We start from the raw sequence: 19,944 nt of genomic DNA, 5'->3' as shown, positions 1-19,944 counted from the left end.
ACTTTGCCCATAATGACTTGCCCAAATCTGGTCTTTTCCCCACTAATAATTAGATACGGTGGGGTTTTTTGACTGGTTCTCCAGAAGTGCATATGATATTTGCTTTTCTTTTCAGTGATGTCCTTATAAACATATAGATACAGACACCATAGCCAGTAACGGGGTATCCAGATATCCTTGGTATCCAGAACACAAACATCTAGTGCCTGGGGTAAAGGAACAACTCTACCACGAGAACATAGAGGAAACGTTTTGTGTTCCCAAGGGAGAAGTATGGTAATGTGCATTACAGGGGTGATTGAAAAGGTCCTTTGAAATCGATTAGTGCCGTTTTGAAGTTCCAGACCAGGAAAATATATAGGATTGCTGTCAACCCAAAGGGTTTGGTTTTCTTTTTATTCTATGTATAATACAGTGATAATTGACAATGTCATGTTTTCAGGAGAGAAGAGCTAAGGATCATGCACAGTTATATGACTACAAGCACAAATTGGGTATATGAATGTACAAGTCGCCTTTTAGGTGTGTAATTCATGTAGGCAACTGTGTACTTTGGGAGCTGAGTCACGGCACTTACTCATGTCTTTTTATATACCTACCTCATGCTTCTTCCTTATAATGTAGTCTTGTTTTAGCATTTAGCTTTAGCAGATATGAAAAACTATTGAAGAGAATACCCAATTCTAGAGTTTAATCTCATTTTCAGCAGCATCTTTTCTGTCTAGTGATATTTTATTTTTGTGTCCAGTCAAATGTGGCTCCTCGCTGCTTTATGTGACACATCACACAAAACACGTCACACAAACTGCTGCGATATAATCACCAGTAAGATATAAGAACTCTTTGTGTTCCCACTGATCAACTTTTTTCTGATTAAGCTGTTGTGTTTTTGTAGAGATAAGTCTGTATTGCGTGCCTTTGTGAGCCACAATTCTAATTTCCTATAAGCAAAATTAAATACACTGTGCAAGCTATTTCTTCTAGTTATTTTTGTAGTATGTGAGTAGTTTATCCCTTTAGTAGACTCAAACAGACAATGAAGCAGGATTGGGTTAATTCTTTTCGTTGCAGTTATTTTTTTCCTTTGACCAGTCCAAAATTTGCAACTTAAGTGATTTAAAACTTTAGGAATATACTTCTGTTTCAAACCTGTGTTTAGTTCTCCTGTGCAGTGTGTTCTTTAGTTACTATTTTCATCATAATGTTAAAGTATTTTGATATTAAACCAAGAAAAAGAGCATGCTACATGTATGTTATCTCTTTGCAATGTTTGTAAATGAAAAACAATTCTCTCTGGTGAAATTAAGCTCTATGTGTATCTTTGGTATGGCCATATCTACTCCTTGCTTATTAACATTTTATCTTATTCTTACCGTCAAAACGTTGTACGTGGTAGTAATGAAATGTCAGTTCCAAGGGGAGTTCTGACATTGAGATACGTGGCATGACTGAAGTAGCAATACTCTCTGTCACTGACATTTCATTCCTGCCATGAATTGTAATCATACAAGGCAGGTTCACATTAAGCACAAGCGGTGTCATCCGCCGTGCCAAATTCATGCTAGGTCTTAATCCATTGACTTGACTGGAGTTGCATGTAAGAGAAGTTTGGCTCTCTAGGCTTTGAGCACTAAAACAAATAAATGTTTTCATTTGGCAGCCAGGAAAAAAAAAAAAATCTTAATCAATCTTATGTGATTTCAGTCTCCAAAAATCTGTGATTAGTTGCAGATCTAGTCTCCTTAAACAAAGTAGCACTAAAATGCACTTTTTAAGCTTTGTATGCCTATGTTAAAAAATGTTTTCATGGAAACCTTATGACATACAGCCTGTTTTTAGAACATCAAATCCTCATGACACTTCCAGGATAGCTGTGTATGCCAAACCATGCGATGTGATTCATAAGTAAAATTAACCTAGGAGTGATGTGCCAAACAGTTTGGAAAAATGTGGGCACCTCTGAACTTGAGGGAATAAGGAGTGCTCTCCTCAGGGAGAGGAGTGAATGTCACACCTATCGTTACTCATACTGAAACAGAACCGTGGAAGGAAGCATGAGAAAGAGGTCATCGAAACCTCTAGCACTTTGGAAATATGCTACACACTTCTCTTAAATGCTTATTCTAAGCTGCAGTATAGTCAGAGTAATCAATAATTGTGGTGGTGCTCTTTAATTGCGAGCTAATATCTGAGCTAGCTGAAGGCCCACATACTATAGTATCAGTCTTTGTTCGTCTCTTCTATGACACTGCGTTCAGCTCATGATACTGAAAAATGGGTAACGTTTCACTGAAACTTCTTTTAGATAGGTAGGCTTAACAAGCTTCCTCTAACATGCGGGCTTGTTAGATTAAGGTTGAGTTATCTTAAAAAAGTAGTTGGACAGGTCTATCAATATTCAGCCAGGCAGGATTTAGCTTTCCATATACTGATATTTCAGATCAGTTCCCAGTTTCTTCTTTTGTCCACCATCTGATTTTCTGTCCCTCAGAGAGCCCAGGTAGTTACCTGCCAAGCCTGTATATTTTACTGCTTTATAATTGCCAATGATATTTTGACCCTGATCCATCATGAATGTCATTTACATCACTTCTTACTCATTGATTTTCTTTTGTACTGTCTTGCTTTCAAAAGTGGTATCTGTCCATCACATTTTCCAGTCCTTTCCATTCCTGTGATCAGCTTCTTTCTAAATCTCCTGTCTCTAATTTCTGTCTTATAATCCCCATTACATCACTTTAACCGTATAATTGCTCCTAGTGTTGACTGAGAAACTACATTACAGAGCTTGTTGAATCTTGTTCTTGTTTCACAATGCTCTGGGTTCCCACAGTACCACTTCTACATTGTAAGGGTGTATATTATAAGTATTATAAGTATCTTGGGATTCCTTTCTGTGGTTAGGAAGTCAAAGGACACAGGCAAGCATGCATTAGCACATCTGTGTCCAAAGGTTGCCTGTTGACTAAGCTTTGTCATTCAGGTCAGTTGAAGGAAGAAATCATGCCTTAAAGCCAGTTAGCATTGAGCTTTATTTCATCAATTGCCACCTTGCCAGTTAGTCCTTTCCTGGGACTACTGATTTTTGTATCTCTCTCTCTTGCTTATCTATTAGAATTCTTCTCTCCTTACCCAGCTCCGCAGATACTGAACTAACTCACCATAACCCTTGGAATACTGTTACCCTCAAAGCAAGAAGGTTGCCAGTTCTGAGCCCAGTTCTGGACACAGTTCCACAACTATGGCCAACAAGATGCTTCCTTCACTATTTTGGAAGCTTTGCACAGCAGATCAAAGACAAACATTATTTTTAGTGAAAAAGCCTGCATTCTCATGGTCCCCATGCTTAATGAAACACATGCTCCACATTACGTTATATTTTCTGGTTTCTTCATGCTATAGCAGTGACTAAAAAGGCCACTATCACTGGAAGCACATGAATATTTATCACTCAGGCAAGTGAATTTTTTTACACCCTTTCTTAGTGTTTCTCCTACACATTGCTGGAGTTAAAAGAATCTTGGATGAGCAGGACAAAAGTTTTGTTAACAAAAAATTATGATCAGGAAACTGTTCAAGCAGGTAACAGTCCCAGCTGTCTCCTTAATACAGCACGTTCATACACACACACAAAACACATGGGGAGAGAGAGTCCAGACTTACTCCTTTGTAATTTATCTTTTATTTGTTAGTTTAAATTATGAAACTGAAAGCTGAGCCTGAACTTTTTCTTGAACTGGACTGCTTGGGACTGATTTTCCCTAAGGGACTTCTTTCTCCCTATCCCTACTTCCCTTGGCCTTGGAACATCAGCATGTGGGTTCTGGACTTCCGTGTTAGCTCCTCTAAGATTCTGATCTGGCTACAAGCTTGAGTCAGGAAACCAAGTGTGCATTTCTGTTTGGTGCAGTGCATTATCATTGGAAAAGTCTGATGGATGCTTATTCTCTAAAAACGTAACAGCTCCTGTATTGACTGCCATTCACATAAGTAGCTCATTTCATTATTTACAGTAAACAAAATCAAATGCTGAAATAGAAATTTTAATGGAAAACCTTCGGTTTTGTTGGGGTAAAAATAGACCCAAGTTACAAAGATACCCATCATCCAATTCCAATCAAGCAGTCCCTGAATTGGGTGCGCAGGCATCCTGGCCATGCTGGATACTTTGTGGGATGAGTCATTGTTCCTGGGTTCTCCGATCTGCCCTTGCGAGGCTTCACTGACTTTGTAGTGTCAGCTTCTAATTCAGATAGTTGTTAAACGCCTAAACTTAGATGGCATGAACACCTTGTCAGTTTTATGTATGTGTCAACAGCATGGGCATGATGTGCCTGTAAGGATGGTATTGTAGCCTTCTGAAGAAATACATAAAATTAACATTGTGCACCAGAGTGCAATTCAGTGTTCACCTTTTCTGAATACAAAGAAAGCCAGACTGAGTTTTTCTACAGGTTTATATACATAACAGAATGTTATTTCAGTTGTTTTCTTTGTATTATAAACTATGAATGATGAGTGAAAAACAAGTATCTCACATGTTCAGGGATCCTACTGACATTTTCAATATCAAAAAGATTTATCAAGGCAAGTGCCTGGAGAAATAAATCTCAACATCTTTATAAGCAAGAGAAATCTTCAGAGAGTGCTGCTAATATCTAGGGGATGATGATATTTCCTGTCTGTTTTCTGTCAAAAAAGCCCCAAATTTCTGCCACTGTTTTCTCTTTTAATCGGACTCCTCTCTGGGTTTAAGGGCTGAACACAATACAACATTTATAGTGGTATAAGCTCCACTAAGGGAATGCTTCAAAATTGTTAATTAAAGCGGTGAGTTTAGGCATGAAGCATAGTAGAAAGCATATTCTTCCCAAACAAGGTTTTTCGCCTGGCTTTAGAACAGATTCCTCTTCTATAAACAAATCATTTAGTCCTTTGGAAGTTCACATTCCTGTCATGCACAAGAGACCCTGCTTGGCACCACGGGTCAAGGTCTTGTTAGGGACTGAGAACCTACATATTACTACTGAAGGCACTCGTGGGGCAAAATAGCCTGGCATCACACTTTAGGGATCCTATGAACTGGGTAACTTCTTGTCTTCATGACAAGGCTGTCCATTACGAGAGGATTCATTTGTAGTTCCTTGTTCCTATGTACTTAATAATGCATTTTAAAAGCTTCTTCCTTCTGAAAAGTTAGCTGGTGTGCCAGAAATCCCAGGGAGTGGAAGACCAAGATTCTTTACCACAAAAATCTTTGGAGCTTCCATCTTTGGATGTTGAGATAGTTTTCACTTGATGATTGTGCCTATTAGATCAGTGAGAAAGACGATAAAAGGTGTTGACTAGAGTAGCAGTGGTAGTAGCGCTGTACTCAGCATTGTCGAGGTACGTAAGGGATACAGTGAGCTGACCAGTGGAAAAAGTGCACCATCTGTGAAGCACAGAGCCCTTTAATTAGATGCTGAAGATGCAAACAGTTCTTTTCAATGTTAAGAAAAGCAACAAAGATGTGTAAAATGCCTATAAAAGGATAGGCAACTGCCTAGACTAAGGGTGTTTATTTATGATACTGCAGATATTAGGATGCAAATATGTATAATATGTCTTTAAAAGATGGATAGAGATTTCCTTTCTATTGGATTGGTGCAGTCTCAGCAAAGGAAATGTAATTCCGCCACTGTAAGTGTGAGGTAAATTTGACTAATGAGCTCTATGTGAACAAAGTTAGATTTAGAAATGCTGATGAGATCTAAGCATTTTCAAGATAAATTTAAAAGTTACAATAATCTATTTCTCATTCTACTGATGTCATTGAGGAATAAAGTGTAGCTTTTTCACATTTCCTTTCATCTCCAGTGATCCTTGCAAATGTTACTTATTTAACTTTCAAAATACTCACAGATATAGGAAAAAACTGAAGCATCAGCATCAGTAGGCTAGTCACACAACATGGGTGTCAATTAATACGGGTGTCTTATACGTGATAAAACAGAAGTGTTTTTTCGAAGGTCACAGCAGAATCATTGTCAGAATCTGAATTAGAACTCAGCTGCTCTTGGTTATTTGTATAATAACTTAAATGAACTCCTTTCCTCTCTTTTCACGTGTGGATATTTTTGGTTTACAGGATCTTATATTCTCTCATCTCAAATGCCTTCAGACATCAGCATGAGGTATCAGGGCCATTGGTGGTTTTAGCTGGTTTACACAATCAATCTTGATTTCCACCAAGATAACTAGGTTATCACTAGATATCTCTAGTGATATCTATCTCTATCTATCTATCTCTATCACTAGATTTCTCACTAGGAAGTTAGCACTTTCTTTTAATTATGGGAGTATTTAAAAACAGTTAAAATTCAAAGAAAGTTATGTGTCCCAAAATACGTTGTCTTAAAATATAAGCAACCTTTTCTATGAGTTAAAGAAAGCAATTTTTTTTTTCTTAATCTATTTTAATAACCAAAATCAAGAGACTTCTGCTACAGATTACTGAAACATATGCATATCTGGAAAGAGTAAGGTATACATCTACTGTTACGGAAATGGAAATACAAAATGACAAGCGCAGAATACGTTTACCTGACTTCAGGTGCTGGGATTCCTACCACAATGCAGTCCAATTGCACTTTGGTTCCTTCAGGAACTTCCCTGCTCTTCAGTTTTTGGGTAAAGCGTGGTGGCTGTCCAATAGGCTCATCAGAATATACAGATGCAGATTCTGACTCTGTTTTTAGCTCTGCACTTGTTAATTGACTGATAGATTCCAAGTTTGCTGCCTGTTGATCATCTGTTTGTTCAAACGTTTTCTCTGCTTTGTTTTCAAAGTCTTGAGGTACTGGAATGGAAAGCCTTTCTCGGTTTTCTGATGTGCTAGATAGGCTAGAACTGCCTTTTTGAGCAGGCTTATTCTTAGAATCAATTTTGCTCCTGTAGTTTTTGCATGTTCGGGGTCTTATTCTTTCAGAGTTGTGAGCTTTGAAAAGTGAGGAGAGCTCCTCGATAAAATCTGCCGCCTTGTTTAGAAATTCCTTTTTTGATTCTGATTCAGAAGGGAGGTGTTGTTTCTTTAGATCTTGAGAGGTCCCTTTGGAGCCTTTTGTATTTCTGACATGGTCCTGACAAAAGTTTGAGTGTGGGCCATTGTCTGATGTTTTCACAGCTGTAGACTGGGCCATTTGTTTGTGTTTTCCTGTGTTTTTCAGATGATCTGGGGGATGCTGTGAATGTGCCTGAAGCTCATCCTGTTTAGTTTCCAGTGGATTCTGATCAATAGCTTGTCTTGCCAGGTTTACACTTTCATCTAGCTCTTCTTGGCTCAAAAAGGCAGAGAGATCTGGAAGGTCATCTTGGGCAGCCACCTCATCTGAATCACCAGAAGCGTTGCCGTAATGGAAATTATGAGAAGCTGGTTCTGATCTGCTTCTTTCACTCCTCCCTTGATGCTTAGTTTCAGCTAAATAACTTTCTCTCAGAAGCTGAGATATTGAAGTTGAGGATTCTAAACTGTCGTCTTGCATGCTGCCAACAAAAAGGACAAATAGGACCACACCTTAGCAATAGCAAATTTTTTGATTGTGCATAATTACAGGCTTCTGAAAAGCAGAACACAGCATTTTCAAAATGCATCTGTGGGCTGAAAGGCCTTGTTTTAAAGGCCTGCCTCTGTACATACTGCCAGACACTGTTGCCCTTACCCAGCAAAGTTCATCTTTCATCACTTTCTACCGTTGGTAGCCTTACATAGCTAAAGCAACTGCAAGTGTGGGAATTTATACTTTGTTCCAGGCAAAACTTCAACTACAGAGCTATTAACTGAGTTTTAATGTCAAATCTTTATCGTTGCTGATGTGTGCTTCTTAGCTAAGAAGCAACCTCATCAGATAGAGTAAATGCTGGGTGTTTCAAGGACTGAAATAATGAGAGAATAACTACTTTTAAATTAAGTAAATTTAGCTTGAAAGACACCAAAGTGTAAGTAAGTGAACTCTCAAAAGCGTTTGAGGGATGAGACAAGGAAGGAGAAGGGGAGATAAGAACACAAATATTCTATAATATTTTCATTTAAAATTCTTAAAGGTATTGCATTATAGGAAGCAATAATGGTATTAAATTATCTATAACTTCTTAAATTAAGCATTATTTCTAATAAGCTATTTAAAGTAAGTAGAGAATGATGTCATTATTTGATACAAACATCATTTGTACTACAGGCCTTTAAAAATCACTATCTCAGGTCATCCTGATTCTGAAAAATTGTACCACAGATGAGAAGACAGTATCAGAAAGCCCCGTACTTAACCTGCATGTCTGATAAGCAAAGCTAAAGTATCCCTTTTGATACTTAAGTAAATACTTCTGCATAATATTCTCCCTTTTATTTACACAAGAGCCATTATGAATGCAGAGGGATTCAGACATCCTATTAACACAGGAGTCTTACAGTGGCTTAAATATGAAGACAAATAAGACAAATACTCTTCACAACCTTTCAGAGAGCTGATACCTCACAGCTACTGAAACAATAACTATTTACTGGATCTGTCTCCCAGAATATGCAGTGCACAGTGTCTCTCTCCCACTTCACTTATGGCCTGGTAAGTCTTGCTGTGGTGGTTTAAATTGTTCCTGCCCCAAGGTGTCTGATTTGTCACACTGCGGAAGGTTCTGTTCCTGTTGCGACAGCAAGAGAAGGGAACATGCATGCCCTCGCCTCAGCCATTTCCATTGGTAGCCTTATGTGACAGCTTAAGTTGCCAGAGAGAGAAGAAAAGAAAAAAGGGTATCTTTGCTGTGAAAGCCTTTCCGCTCTGCTAGCTGGATGGTTGTCCCTGGAAAAGGGCAGGTAAAAAGCAAATGAGGTGGTAATACCTCCTACTGCTGCGGTATTTCTTCCTGGAATGTGAGTGACAGCCCTTCTTCCTTATTTACAAAAAGGAAAGCTTCAATTAAAACTGTTAATATTCTTCTTCAATGAATGAACTTAAAGCTATCATATTCTGATGTGCATTTTGGGACTTAAATCCCTCTGCCCGAGGCACAATTTTTTATATTGAAATTCTTTTTCTTACTTAAATATTTGCCATTTTAGATTTATTGATTTTTATTTTTGTAAGATGAAACAAGCACAATCAGTAAAACAAAGCCACCCAACCCAAAATATTGATAAGTTTGTGCCTGTACGAGAAATGACAAATAAAATACCATATATATGATATGCTTCTAAGCACCCAATCTAGTCCCTGCAACCGAGCCAGGATCTGCAATACTAATTGACCACTTGGCGTTAAATTATCTGGCACAGTGTTTCAGTGAAGCTGTGGCACAGAAGAGGACGTTGATTTGGGAAGCCCACATGAGATAATGTTGTAAGCTGTTTCGTGACTGGACAGAGTATGTAATTTAACCTCTTAGGAGAACAAAGAGGTCTCCGTCAGGCTTAAAGTTCCCACCCTATAGATACTGCTTTTGCTTGCTCAGCTTTTACTTCTTAAACAGCTGTGCAACCTTACTGAAGCTGAACATGTTCAAGGGGTTATATTATCTTGTTTATGTGCTGAGAGCATACTACGTGCTGGAAAGGTCACAACCAAAGCTACAGTTTCAACTCTGAAGAGTTTAAATACATCCTCACGTAAGGAGTTTGCCGCCTGGAAGACAAACCTCGCACCCGAAGGAGCTGCAGACCTCGAACATACCTGTAACACAGGGCAAGTTTGCTTTAGACCTCCACCTTGTATCTACTTAAAAGCAGAAAGTAAGAAGCAGAGCCACTGCCAGCTCTTTTCCCTGCGCCGTGCAGCTGGCGTAGCCTGCAAAAAGTCTAGAGCACTGTGTGCTTTCAGTGGGATGTCATAGAAGGTACAGTCTCTCACAACACCTCTGGAGGGATGCAGCTCCCCGCTGACCTCTCTGCCTGTGGCGGTGGCTAAATGACAACATCCAGCTCTATGTATCTTTGTGTAGCTTTAGATGCTCCAGCAGAAGGCTGTGTTTGACACGCTTGGAGAAGGATGTATTTTACATGGTTGCAAAATTTAGCTTGGTACATTCTTGGCCGCTCTTTCTGAAATATTTCAGAATGGCACATCTTCATTTTATCTCAATGCCTGTAAAGGTCATCAGAGCTGAAAAAAGATGCTGCAGGTCTTTAGAGAGCATTGGACACTCTAAGGAGGAAATGCAAGTAGGGAAATAATACTTGTGTGATCAAAATCTGCTGGAGTCAAACGAAGTTAAAGAACTCCTGCAATACTTTTGTGGAGAGGGTGTGTGAAAATCATCTGATTGACTATTCACGGTTTCATTTTCCTCTGTTGTACAGCTATTGCTTGATTTTCTGATTTAAGTGCTATGTCTCCTTCAACAGAGGTTGTTAATCGCAGTGCAGCTTTTCTGCAGGTAACAATAGTAAAGTAACTGTTCAGTACAGTTATGTGAGACTTTATTCTTGGTCTTGTTCATCTTCTATTTATACTTTTATACAAAGCATTGAAATATGACAGAAATAATTCCTACTATCGTGAGAAATGATTCTGGTTAATTTCCTTAAGGACTATTACAGCAATATGAGGAGATACTCGCAAAGAAGATGTGTTTAGATTGGCAAAATAGCTTTATAATTCTAGTTTGCAAAAAAGTACAGTGAAGAAGCCACTGCCTGATAGCAAAAGGAGGAAAATTACATGCAAATTACAGCAGCATAACAAAACCAGGGGTGCCCATATCTGGTGAAAATGTAAAAGGATAGAAGAAATTAAAGTAGTCGGATCAAAACTTCCTTGGGCTGATGGTTCATTTTGGCTAGCTGGAATGCAGTTGTATAAGGCACTCTCCATTCGGATGGCCATGCTAGACAGCACAGCCATACATGGAAGAACAAAACCCACTTGTCTGTCGCAGTCCTGAGTGAACATAGGGAAAGCAAATGAACAAATTGCTGTTTAAACCCTGTCTCTGCCTCTCTGAGGGCAGTTGAGGGGATGTGAATGGGAGAAAGCAAACAGTTCCCCAGCAAAGGAGCTGGAACATCTGCCTGTCAGAGCAGAAGAGGTAGAAGGGAGCAGAGTGCTGCTGGTGTTGGGAAGCAAGATATTGATGAGAATGAATCTGGTGCCAAATTCTTAATTGTTAGAAAGCCATCGCTTTTCTTTAGAGCTCACCCAGGGTCAGAATATTGTATCTAACTCTTCTCTAATTTCAGCTTCTGTAGAAGATAATATTTTATTCTATTTTTAGTAAGGAAGAAGTTGGGTACTAGTCAAAAGTAACACTTGAGGCAGTGCTTGGCTACTGAAGTTTTAAGATACTTTAAATTATGTCATATTTCTAATTAAATGGGGAATGTTCAGTTTCAACAAATGTTGCTGTGAGGCTACCAGACAGTCCGGTTATAATTATTAATGATGCCTTGTTTATGCCTTCAGAGATGTCCAGTTTCTTTTCTTTTTTCTACAATGAGTTATACTCTCCAGGGACTACAGAGGGCTGATGAGTGAGGGAAGCACTGGTTTGGCTGAGCCATTCAAGATTTCACAGCTGGGGGCAACAGCTTTTGTTCAAATAATACAGCCTGCCGGGGTCTCTGGGCTAGATAGCAATAAGGCTGAATTCAATGTATTTTCTAAAATATCTATTAAACCATCTTCTACTGAGCAAAAGGATGTCACGAGAGGAACAGCTATGCTATTACAGGTTTGATTAATGATAATAGATAATAATTTAGCCTTTCTATAGCCAAAATTGGAATTTAAGGTCCAAAATTAAGAACTGATCTTGAATTCAGTCTTGCTTAGATTGTTTAGACTCAGATGTGGAATTGGTCTTGATATGCCTTGAGCCTTCCCTTTAATTTTTCCTGACTGGGACTTTGGAACACAACTGTCTTTGTGGCTGCACGGAAACCATCCCGTGGTCCCCCAGTGCGCAGCAACACAAAACACTGGCACTGAGTGGCAACGCACGGCACAGCGCTGCCATACCACGGGGCTAGCAACATGGATACAGCAATTGCAGATACCTCTCTCGAGCAGATAAGTGCAGATGACTCTGCAGATAACTCTGTTGAATAAGCAGTAAGAAGGACAAACTCGAGTAAAAACACAGTAGACAGCAATCTGTGGTGTCAATGAAAGCACCAATAATTTTGCAGACTGGAAAAATCCATCTCATAATGAACCAGTATCAAGGGGAGGAATTGCAATGGTAGTTACAAATAATAGCTCTAAACTGGTGTTACTTAGGATTGAAAATGGGATGACTGACTCCAGCAGTCAGCAGGTCTGTGCTCTTGACTGGTTTATTACCTACAGCACCAAACAAGTGCACCGAAGGCAACATTTGTTGCTTTCCTGGGACACTAACAGCAGTGAACTCGGGCACCTAATATCTTGAGAGGCATCAGAGGATGTCATGAACAAAACTGACTGCATGAACTTTTTCAGTCTCCTAGTTCAGTTTCCACTAGCCGACTAATTGCACAAGCTTTCTGAGTTTTCAAGAGCCTATATTTATGGCAATGTTGATTTATTAGACAAGTGATCTTTAGGATAAAGTATTCACAGAGGTAGAATTAGTTTCCACAGCTTGTTTTGGCAATGGCTTGACCTGAAAATCCTTACGTGGAAGGGAGTAAAATTGCACTGCAGGAAGCTTGCGCGGTGTGACACCGAACCCTTTCATTTCCTCTGGTTTGAGGCTGGTTTGATTCATTGCTGAGTTGTCACTGAAAGAATTTGAGCTTTTCCTAAGAAAACAGCAGTACAGAAATCTCAGCAAAGCTGAAGGGAATCCCAGATATATCTGAGTGCAGGTCCTCTGTTTTATTTGGTGAGAGACAGCTTTGAACGCTTGATGCCCTGAAGATACTTTTTTTTAAGCACTCCTTCTCCGTACCATTTTCGAGCTACCATTAGTTTAATTGAGGCTGCTTTCATATGAAACCCTGGGATCAGAACAGCTAACAAACTGCTGCTTCTTACTCTGCAAAGTGGCCCCTTTGTGGCCTTTACACAGCAAGGCCCTGGACCTATTTGCCCAGCGCCTCTGTTTGGAGACTGGAAAGTTTAGCAGATATTAGAGTTTATATCCTTTCCTAATTAATTTAATTGCACATAAATTGCATTTGCAATTGAACAGTTGCACAGTTGAACACTAACAGTTATACGGGCGTTTCAACTGTGTGATTACAGCTATGAAAAACAAGCTAAGAGATGACACAAGTGATCTGTCTTGCAGACATTTAATGATCACAATCACATTCTTACGCGCTTGCAGGAATTCCCACTCAGCAGTTGCCATTGTCACCGTTTCCGTTGCTGCCTGTTGACAAGCTGGAACTGCTGCAAGACAGACTTTGGGACTCCAGACATAGGAAAGGTTAGGCTGGAGCAGAGGATTAAGGTCTTGCGTGGTTTGGGGGTGTAAGTGTAAAATGTTTTTAATAATTGTATTTAGAGAGCTATGTACAAGAAAGTGGTTTACTTTTCTGTTTTAGACACATTAGTAGCTTTGAATTCCATTCCTTGTAACGAATCAAGAAAGTCAGATAACTAAACTCCCATTTCCAAGTAATGTAATTAAATAATGGAAAATAGAGAGGCTCCAAGCCCAGGAGTGTAACGACTTCTGATGGAAACAAAATCCCTCTAAGAACAAGTAGGCTAAAGGTTATCTCCATATTTAGGAAACATCCTACTTTTTTATGTACGTTTTTCAATACAGTCTTTTTAATGTTCTAAGTATATGTTGCATTTTCTTCTGTCTCTAATGTGTTTTATAAATTCCAGACCTTAAAACTCTCAGTTGACTGTAAGTCTTAAAAGAGGCTGGTAGCTCTTTCTTGCTCACAGTTGCATACTTTTGTAAATAGTGAAAAGACTGGTGGTGGTGGTGTTTAAGTATCTTCACATACTGCTGCTCTTTGCTTTAATGTAAATGTCTGCTGTTCAAGAAATTTTTTTAATTGCTGTTATAACTGATGTATGGCTACTACTGCTTCTGTTCAGAAAAATAAGTAGAATCAGGCCCTCTTCTGTAAATAAAACCTCTAGTAGTCCAGCTTCTGCCCTTAGATACATTGCAGGACAGACCTGCAATGAAGCAACTTCACTTAAACTGGCCAGGATTTACTTGTAGCTGTGAACAGAATTACTAGCTCCCTCCTTGCAGCCCCTCTGTTTGTGAATGCCACACAGATACATTTTTTTTAAGCGGTTTTCAGGTAAAATCCAAAGTTTTACTCTACAAACTTGAATCTTGAACCTTGAGAAGTGTTACCTATACAAGAAAGTTCCCTTCTAAAAGGAAATGAAAAAAGAGAAAGAAAGGGAAGAAAGGGAAGGACAAGGAAAGAGAGAAGAAAAAAGAAAAAGGTAAATATAGAAGAGCCAATATTTAGAATTTTGGGGAAATTTATTTATTTTGAATAAATTTTTAATGGCTTGGGAGTTGAACAATGCCTCATCTTTTGAACAGTTGTTACAGTGGATCAGGGCCTGAACTGGTAAAACTACTTCTAAATTCCTTTTAAACTGAAGTTGCCGTCTGGATTTTCATTGGAGAGGGAATATAGGATTGAGTTATCTATATACAGTTAATTTGATCTATATTTAGTTAAAAATATTATGCTGAAGTAATAAATAATTGAATTTACAGAGACATAATTTAACATGTAAATATTAGGTAAATAATCTCAAACCACAAGCAAGTGATTTGAAGCTGGGAATATTTGAGAGTCTAGATTTCTGTAGATTTCTGTAGACTGCCTTTCATGGTGATGTTGGTCTCCCTCTAACACAGCTCTTTTTCTCTTGAGTGGAGGTGTTCGCAGTTTCACCCACAGGCATTTGAATGTGCTTCAAAGTATACAAATGTTAAAGCCTTGAAAGCACCTATTTTGCCTTAGGAAACTTTAGTGAGCCTTAAGAGCACCTATTATGTAAGCAAACTGGTATTTGTCCTCCCGGTGCTAGAAATGCGAAAGGTGTACCATTGTACTTTGTCCCTACTGTCTCTTCCCTTTCCTGCTGACAGTATAATCACACAGCGACCAAAAGAAAAAACAAGTGGGAATTCATAATCTCAGAAACAAACGGGATGGGATAAATCCTCTCTCCAGGTCATTCTGCAGAAGACATTGCAAGAGGCCTATGCGCACTTGCAGCCATGCCCTGGCCTGTTACCTCCGCGTTACAGAAGTGGGCACCCTGAAGCTGCGTAAGTTACTCAACTCTTCTTCAAGGAAAAAGCACATTCAAAGCTCTTTAGCTTTTTCAACATTTCCTTCATACTATCATACAATGAAAACACCTTTTTCTTTTTACTCTGATCACAAAGAGTCTTTCGTTTTTCATAATTAATATTGTCCCTTAGTTTTTCTCCAAATGAGAACGGAGACCCTTTCTTACCCATGTCTCAAGTCCTCTTTGCCTCCTCAGTGACTCTCCTTGAACTGCAAGGTAAAAAATGTCTTGAAGAAACCCCATATAAAGTCAAATTGAAACTGAAATAAATTTAATCTGATTTTTAAATTAGAAGGTCAAAAAGGAAAGCAGATGAGGGCTGTCTTTGAGGCCTGCCTGGGATGCTCCGTCCTCCTCTCTTGTTGGCATGTGAAGGCCAGTCCTCAGATGTCAGGACAAGCTCTGAGTGTAGTACTTCAAGTGCTCATAATGTAGGACAAGTTTTTATTGATTCAATCATGTGTATAGTCCAGTTTCCTTCAAGGGTTGCCCATACAAGAAAGAGTTTATATGAAAGACCCAAAAAGATACAGCAGAGATCCACAATTTGGTGCTGAATCTATATATAGAAGTCCTTAAGGAAAATATAATTAACAGGCAACAATATTCATTTATCCTGGTCCGAACACAGACACAACACTTTGCAAGCCTTTCATGGCTAAAACTGCAAATGCAGTTTCGTGGACTGTGACCCAAATGATTTAAACTAGGACATTTCTGTTATTCCCACCGGCAGGGTGCGTGAGCAGTGCAGGAAGCCACAAATGCATGCAGCTGAGGAATACTGTAAAGTTTTAGTTTGGGACTGAAGCTACAGCTTAGCTCTCAGTGTTAAAAAGTAATTTGTATATTGCGTGGGCTTAGCCTAGACTGACAAATTATAGCACCACATAAGGTACCGTAATGAGAATTTGCACAACTTAAAATGCTGAGCAAAAGTCTCAATTCTACCCGCGCGTGTAAGTGGCACCATCGTTACGGGAATCATACTCGTGTATCTGAAGACTGGACAACCGACTGCTTGTGTAGCCAGACTAAACAAGCACAAACTGGGCAAAGAAAAGCCCTGAAAAGCAAGGGTATGCAAATTTCATGGCACTTGCACATCTTTTTGTCTGGTAATTTTAAATCTATGGGCTATTTTGTTTTAAAATGAGATTCAGTTTTCATACAGATACTGGTTCCTAGAAAAAAAGGGAACTCAAGCCTTAAATTAGACACAAAAGAAATCTGGCTTGCATTTTTCCCCCCAAGGTTTTTCAATAGTGCCTTTCTTTTTTCACATTCTCACTGTATTTGTTTCTTTTTTTCCGCTGTTCTGTCTTTTTTATGCTTTTTCATCAGTCTTCCCTAATAACATTGTAACATAAAAGCCTTCTCAAATTACGGTGCTTAAATAAGATTTATATTAGGCAGAATTAATTTCCCTATCCCTTTAGAATTTTACAGTTTATGAAAACAAGTACTAAACCAGTTAAGTTTTAAACAGAAAAGTAAATTGATTTCTGCTCTCCTCCTTCCCTCCCATCATTTAGTTTACAATTTACATTGCATTGTCCAATTGCTGTTATGGTGTTTTGTAAATTTTTAACAAACCACCTTAATGTTGCCTTTATGTGCAAATATACCTAGACTGCTAATTCTTAGCAGCTGTTGATAAGAAACATTCCTTCAGTACCACAGCAAGACCTGCTGTAAGATCTCTAAAGAATGCACAGGAATAGCAAACCGTCCCAGCGCACACAGTTCTCCTTTGTCTTTTGTAGTCTGTCAGATACAAAACCTAACTAACTTCTGACTTGACTATAAATAATTTCTGATACGTAAATATTATTCTGCTCAGCTACAGAAACTAACACATTTCCTATTGTTGTTTAATTTCGTTAGCTGATTCTGAAAGAAAAAAAAGAAAGACAAAAAAGAAATATCCTGACTTTAAGAACCTTCAAGAAGTGTAGAAGAGGGAGAAGAGCAGATTTGAAGTTTATGAAGTTGTTCCATCAACATTTACTGATTTTGTTTCCACTCTAAAACCCTAGAGCATCTTCTCAAGTGTGAACCTCAAACCAAACCAAAACTACTGATAAAGTAATCAGTGTCTTTAGCATGATTTGTATTATGTTCTATTGACGTAAACTCAAGAGCTACTCTGTTCTCTTGTCAATTGTTGACATTATTTTGTAAAACTTAAGACGGGCTTCTGATTACTGCTTAATGTTGCAATATATTGGGCCAAACATTTGCTACTGACAGTCAAATACTTTTCTGAGAGAGAGAAAGAGAGCAAGGGAGATAGTGAGAGCTCAAGGGTGAGAGCTATGCCCTTCTAGCAGGACTGTTTCTGCAGCTGTTGTGTACATTAATCCAGAGAGCAGATCTCCCGGCACTAAATATAGCCAGTGGGGTCATTTTACACGACAAAATAAATAAATAAATAAATAGAAAGTATTTAACTATGGGGTCACGTTAAATTAGGTTTGATTTTGCTTAAGAAGGAAATCCAAATTATGGCATCTTGGTATAAGGCTGAATACCAGAACGTAAATATTTCAGAACATGGAGGGGAAATAAATGGGGAGAAGAATACAGTCCCGGCAAGGAACTTTTCAGGTCGTTACAATCTTCTGTTGACTCTTCAGAGGAGCCAGACTGGCTCCGAGGGATTTTGAGAACCCCACCAATGCTATTCAAGCCCTTTATAACGCTGCAGAACATTGTTTCTCTTTCACTGCAATACACATGCCTCAGCACAATTTCAGTCAGTCAGTTTAAAAATTATTTGTTGCCTGTATATGTCTTACCAGCAATAATTAGCATTCAAATATTCATGCTCATCAAACCCTTCTGCGCCTGTGCTGCAAAATCAAAATGCAGACCGATCTAAAATTGAGGGATTACCTTTGTTAATTCCTCCAGATGTTGCTGCCCAGCGCTGGCAGTTAGTAGCGATGACAGTTATCCAGAAGTGTGAGCTTAAAGTTAAGGAAGCGAGGGAATTCTTCGAGTCCTCGGGAACAGAAACAGCTAGGAGTCCATACAGTGGAGGAACTTAACCTTCGTTATTACGAGGATGGCTGTAAGAAGCTGGACAACCTGTCACCACCGGAGCAATAGCATTTGTCAGTTTGCAGGTCCCAAGTTATTTTGAGCAGCGTAAACCATGTGCCCGCGGAGCATTCCACCTCATTGGACAGGGAATCCACCGCTCCCACAGCACCTATGGGCACCCGGTGCCTTCTCCTCACTCATGAAACGTCCCCTATAGATGCTTATGCAGGTTTTGCTGATTCATCCAAGAGGCGCTGTAGTGGCATTGTGTGACTCCTCTCAGCCGGCTTAGACTTCAGCCTTTTAAAATTACTAGTTATTGCGGTCGTCTTTATGTTTTGATCGCAACTCGGAGATTACAGTCACTGGGAAACCCATCAGCCGGTAGCAATGTCAAAGTTTTGCAACTCCAAAGGTAAACTCAGCCAACGCGTGTGATTTAATAGTAAAATATTCTGGACTTCTTTGAAGTGTTTGATCTAATAAACACAGTGCAACAATGCAGAAACCCTTTAAGGATGGTCTGTAACTACAAATCCTCAAAAAGCTAGAACATCTAAACTCGTGATTGAATGCACAAAAATAAACTGTTGGGGGAAAAGTAATTAAAAGAGGCAAGTGAAACTTCGCTGTAAATAAAACAACTGAGATATAAACATAGGTGGAATAATTTCAAAATATTTTAAGCGGTACACAGAGAAGCCCTGCTACTATATAGAATTTTATTTCATAAAGCTGAGCTACTGGTAAAAACCTTGAGCGACTAAAACCTACCAGATCACTTGGAAAATGTAGAGACTAGATTTTCTTTCCTACTCATCCTATAAACCAGCAACAGAAAATAATCCGTAATTCTAAACAGTTCAGCTTACCAAAAATGCTGCTTGACTGATGATATATTATTTTATTAAAAATGCTTATCACAATTCCAATTTTAAAAGTTTACTAAAATGTTGTGCATTTATTATGGGGAATTGATGTATAGCTCTTTGCACAGCTAATGCTGTAATTAGCTGGCTTTTTGAGTTTCTCCCAATTCTCTCAAAATGTTATCAAGTGAGTGCCTTTGCTAGAAAAGAGGTTCTCCTGTGGGATGTAGTTCTTCAGAGAGACGTTTTATGAGGCGTAACAGTATGAAAACTCAGAGGTAAAGGCAATTTGTTTATGAAAAATTTCCTGATGCTTTGGAGGAAGTTTTCTTTTGTTTCTCTCTCTTTTTGTAAAATATTGTTGGAATAGCTTGTGACCATTAGTTTGCGGTGCGGTTTCTTCAGAGAGATGTGAAAGTTGTCCAGTGAAGTCAGCCCTTCTTCTGGGGATAGATTAGGCATTTTTATGGGTTGGGTGATGTCTAATGTAACTTTATACCTGGAACAGAGATTGAGTGTGTTCTTATAGTAACACTAGATGTGAGCTGCACAGTGCTGACAGGAACTGCATGTTGATACTACACCACACGCTACCGTGGCTTGGGCATTACAGTATCTGTAGATCTGTAGGCTACTGAGTCTGAAGCCTGAAAATAAACTCTGATGTGTCTGACAAAATAACTGTAAATCTGTGCGGACTTCTGCTGAGATGCAGTTATTATAACGTGCATGGAGTCTCGCTGAGCTGTGAACTGCTGTTTGTGCATGATATGCAAAATTAA

General features: G+C 38.9%; 1 protein-coding gene across 1 annotated transcript in view; it reads right to left on the bottom strand.

Moving 5' to 3' along the window:
* The window catches only part of MYPN (myopalladin), a 65,417-nt gene extending 46,645 nt beyond the window's left edge, over positions 1–18,772 (bottom strand). Inside the window, exons 1-2 of the mRNA XM_074154901.1 lie at positions 18,144–18,772; positions 6,586–7,524 (exon numbers count right to left, since the gene is read on the bottom strand). Of these exons, the coding sequence (XP_074011002.1) occupies positions 6,586–7,523 (938 nt within the window). The 5' untranslated portion in view covers position 7,524; positions 18,144–18,772. The remainder of the gene's footprint in view (positions 1–6,585; positions 7,525–18,143) is intronic.
* Between the last annotated feature and the right edge of the window lie 1,172 nt (positions 18,773–19,944).

This window comes from Numenius arquata, chromosome 10 (genome assembly GCF_964106895.1).
Source record: "Numenius arquata chromosome 10, bNumArq3.hap1.1, whole genome shotgun sequence".
NCBI lineage: Eukaryota > Metazoa > Chordata > Aves > Charadriiformes > Scolopacidae > Numenius > Numenius arquata.
Note: the sequence above shows the minus strand (reverse complement) of the source record. Positions and strands in the feature narration are given on the sequence as shown.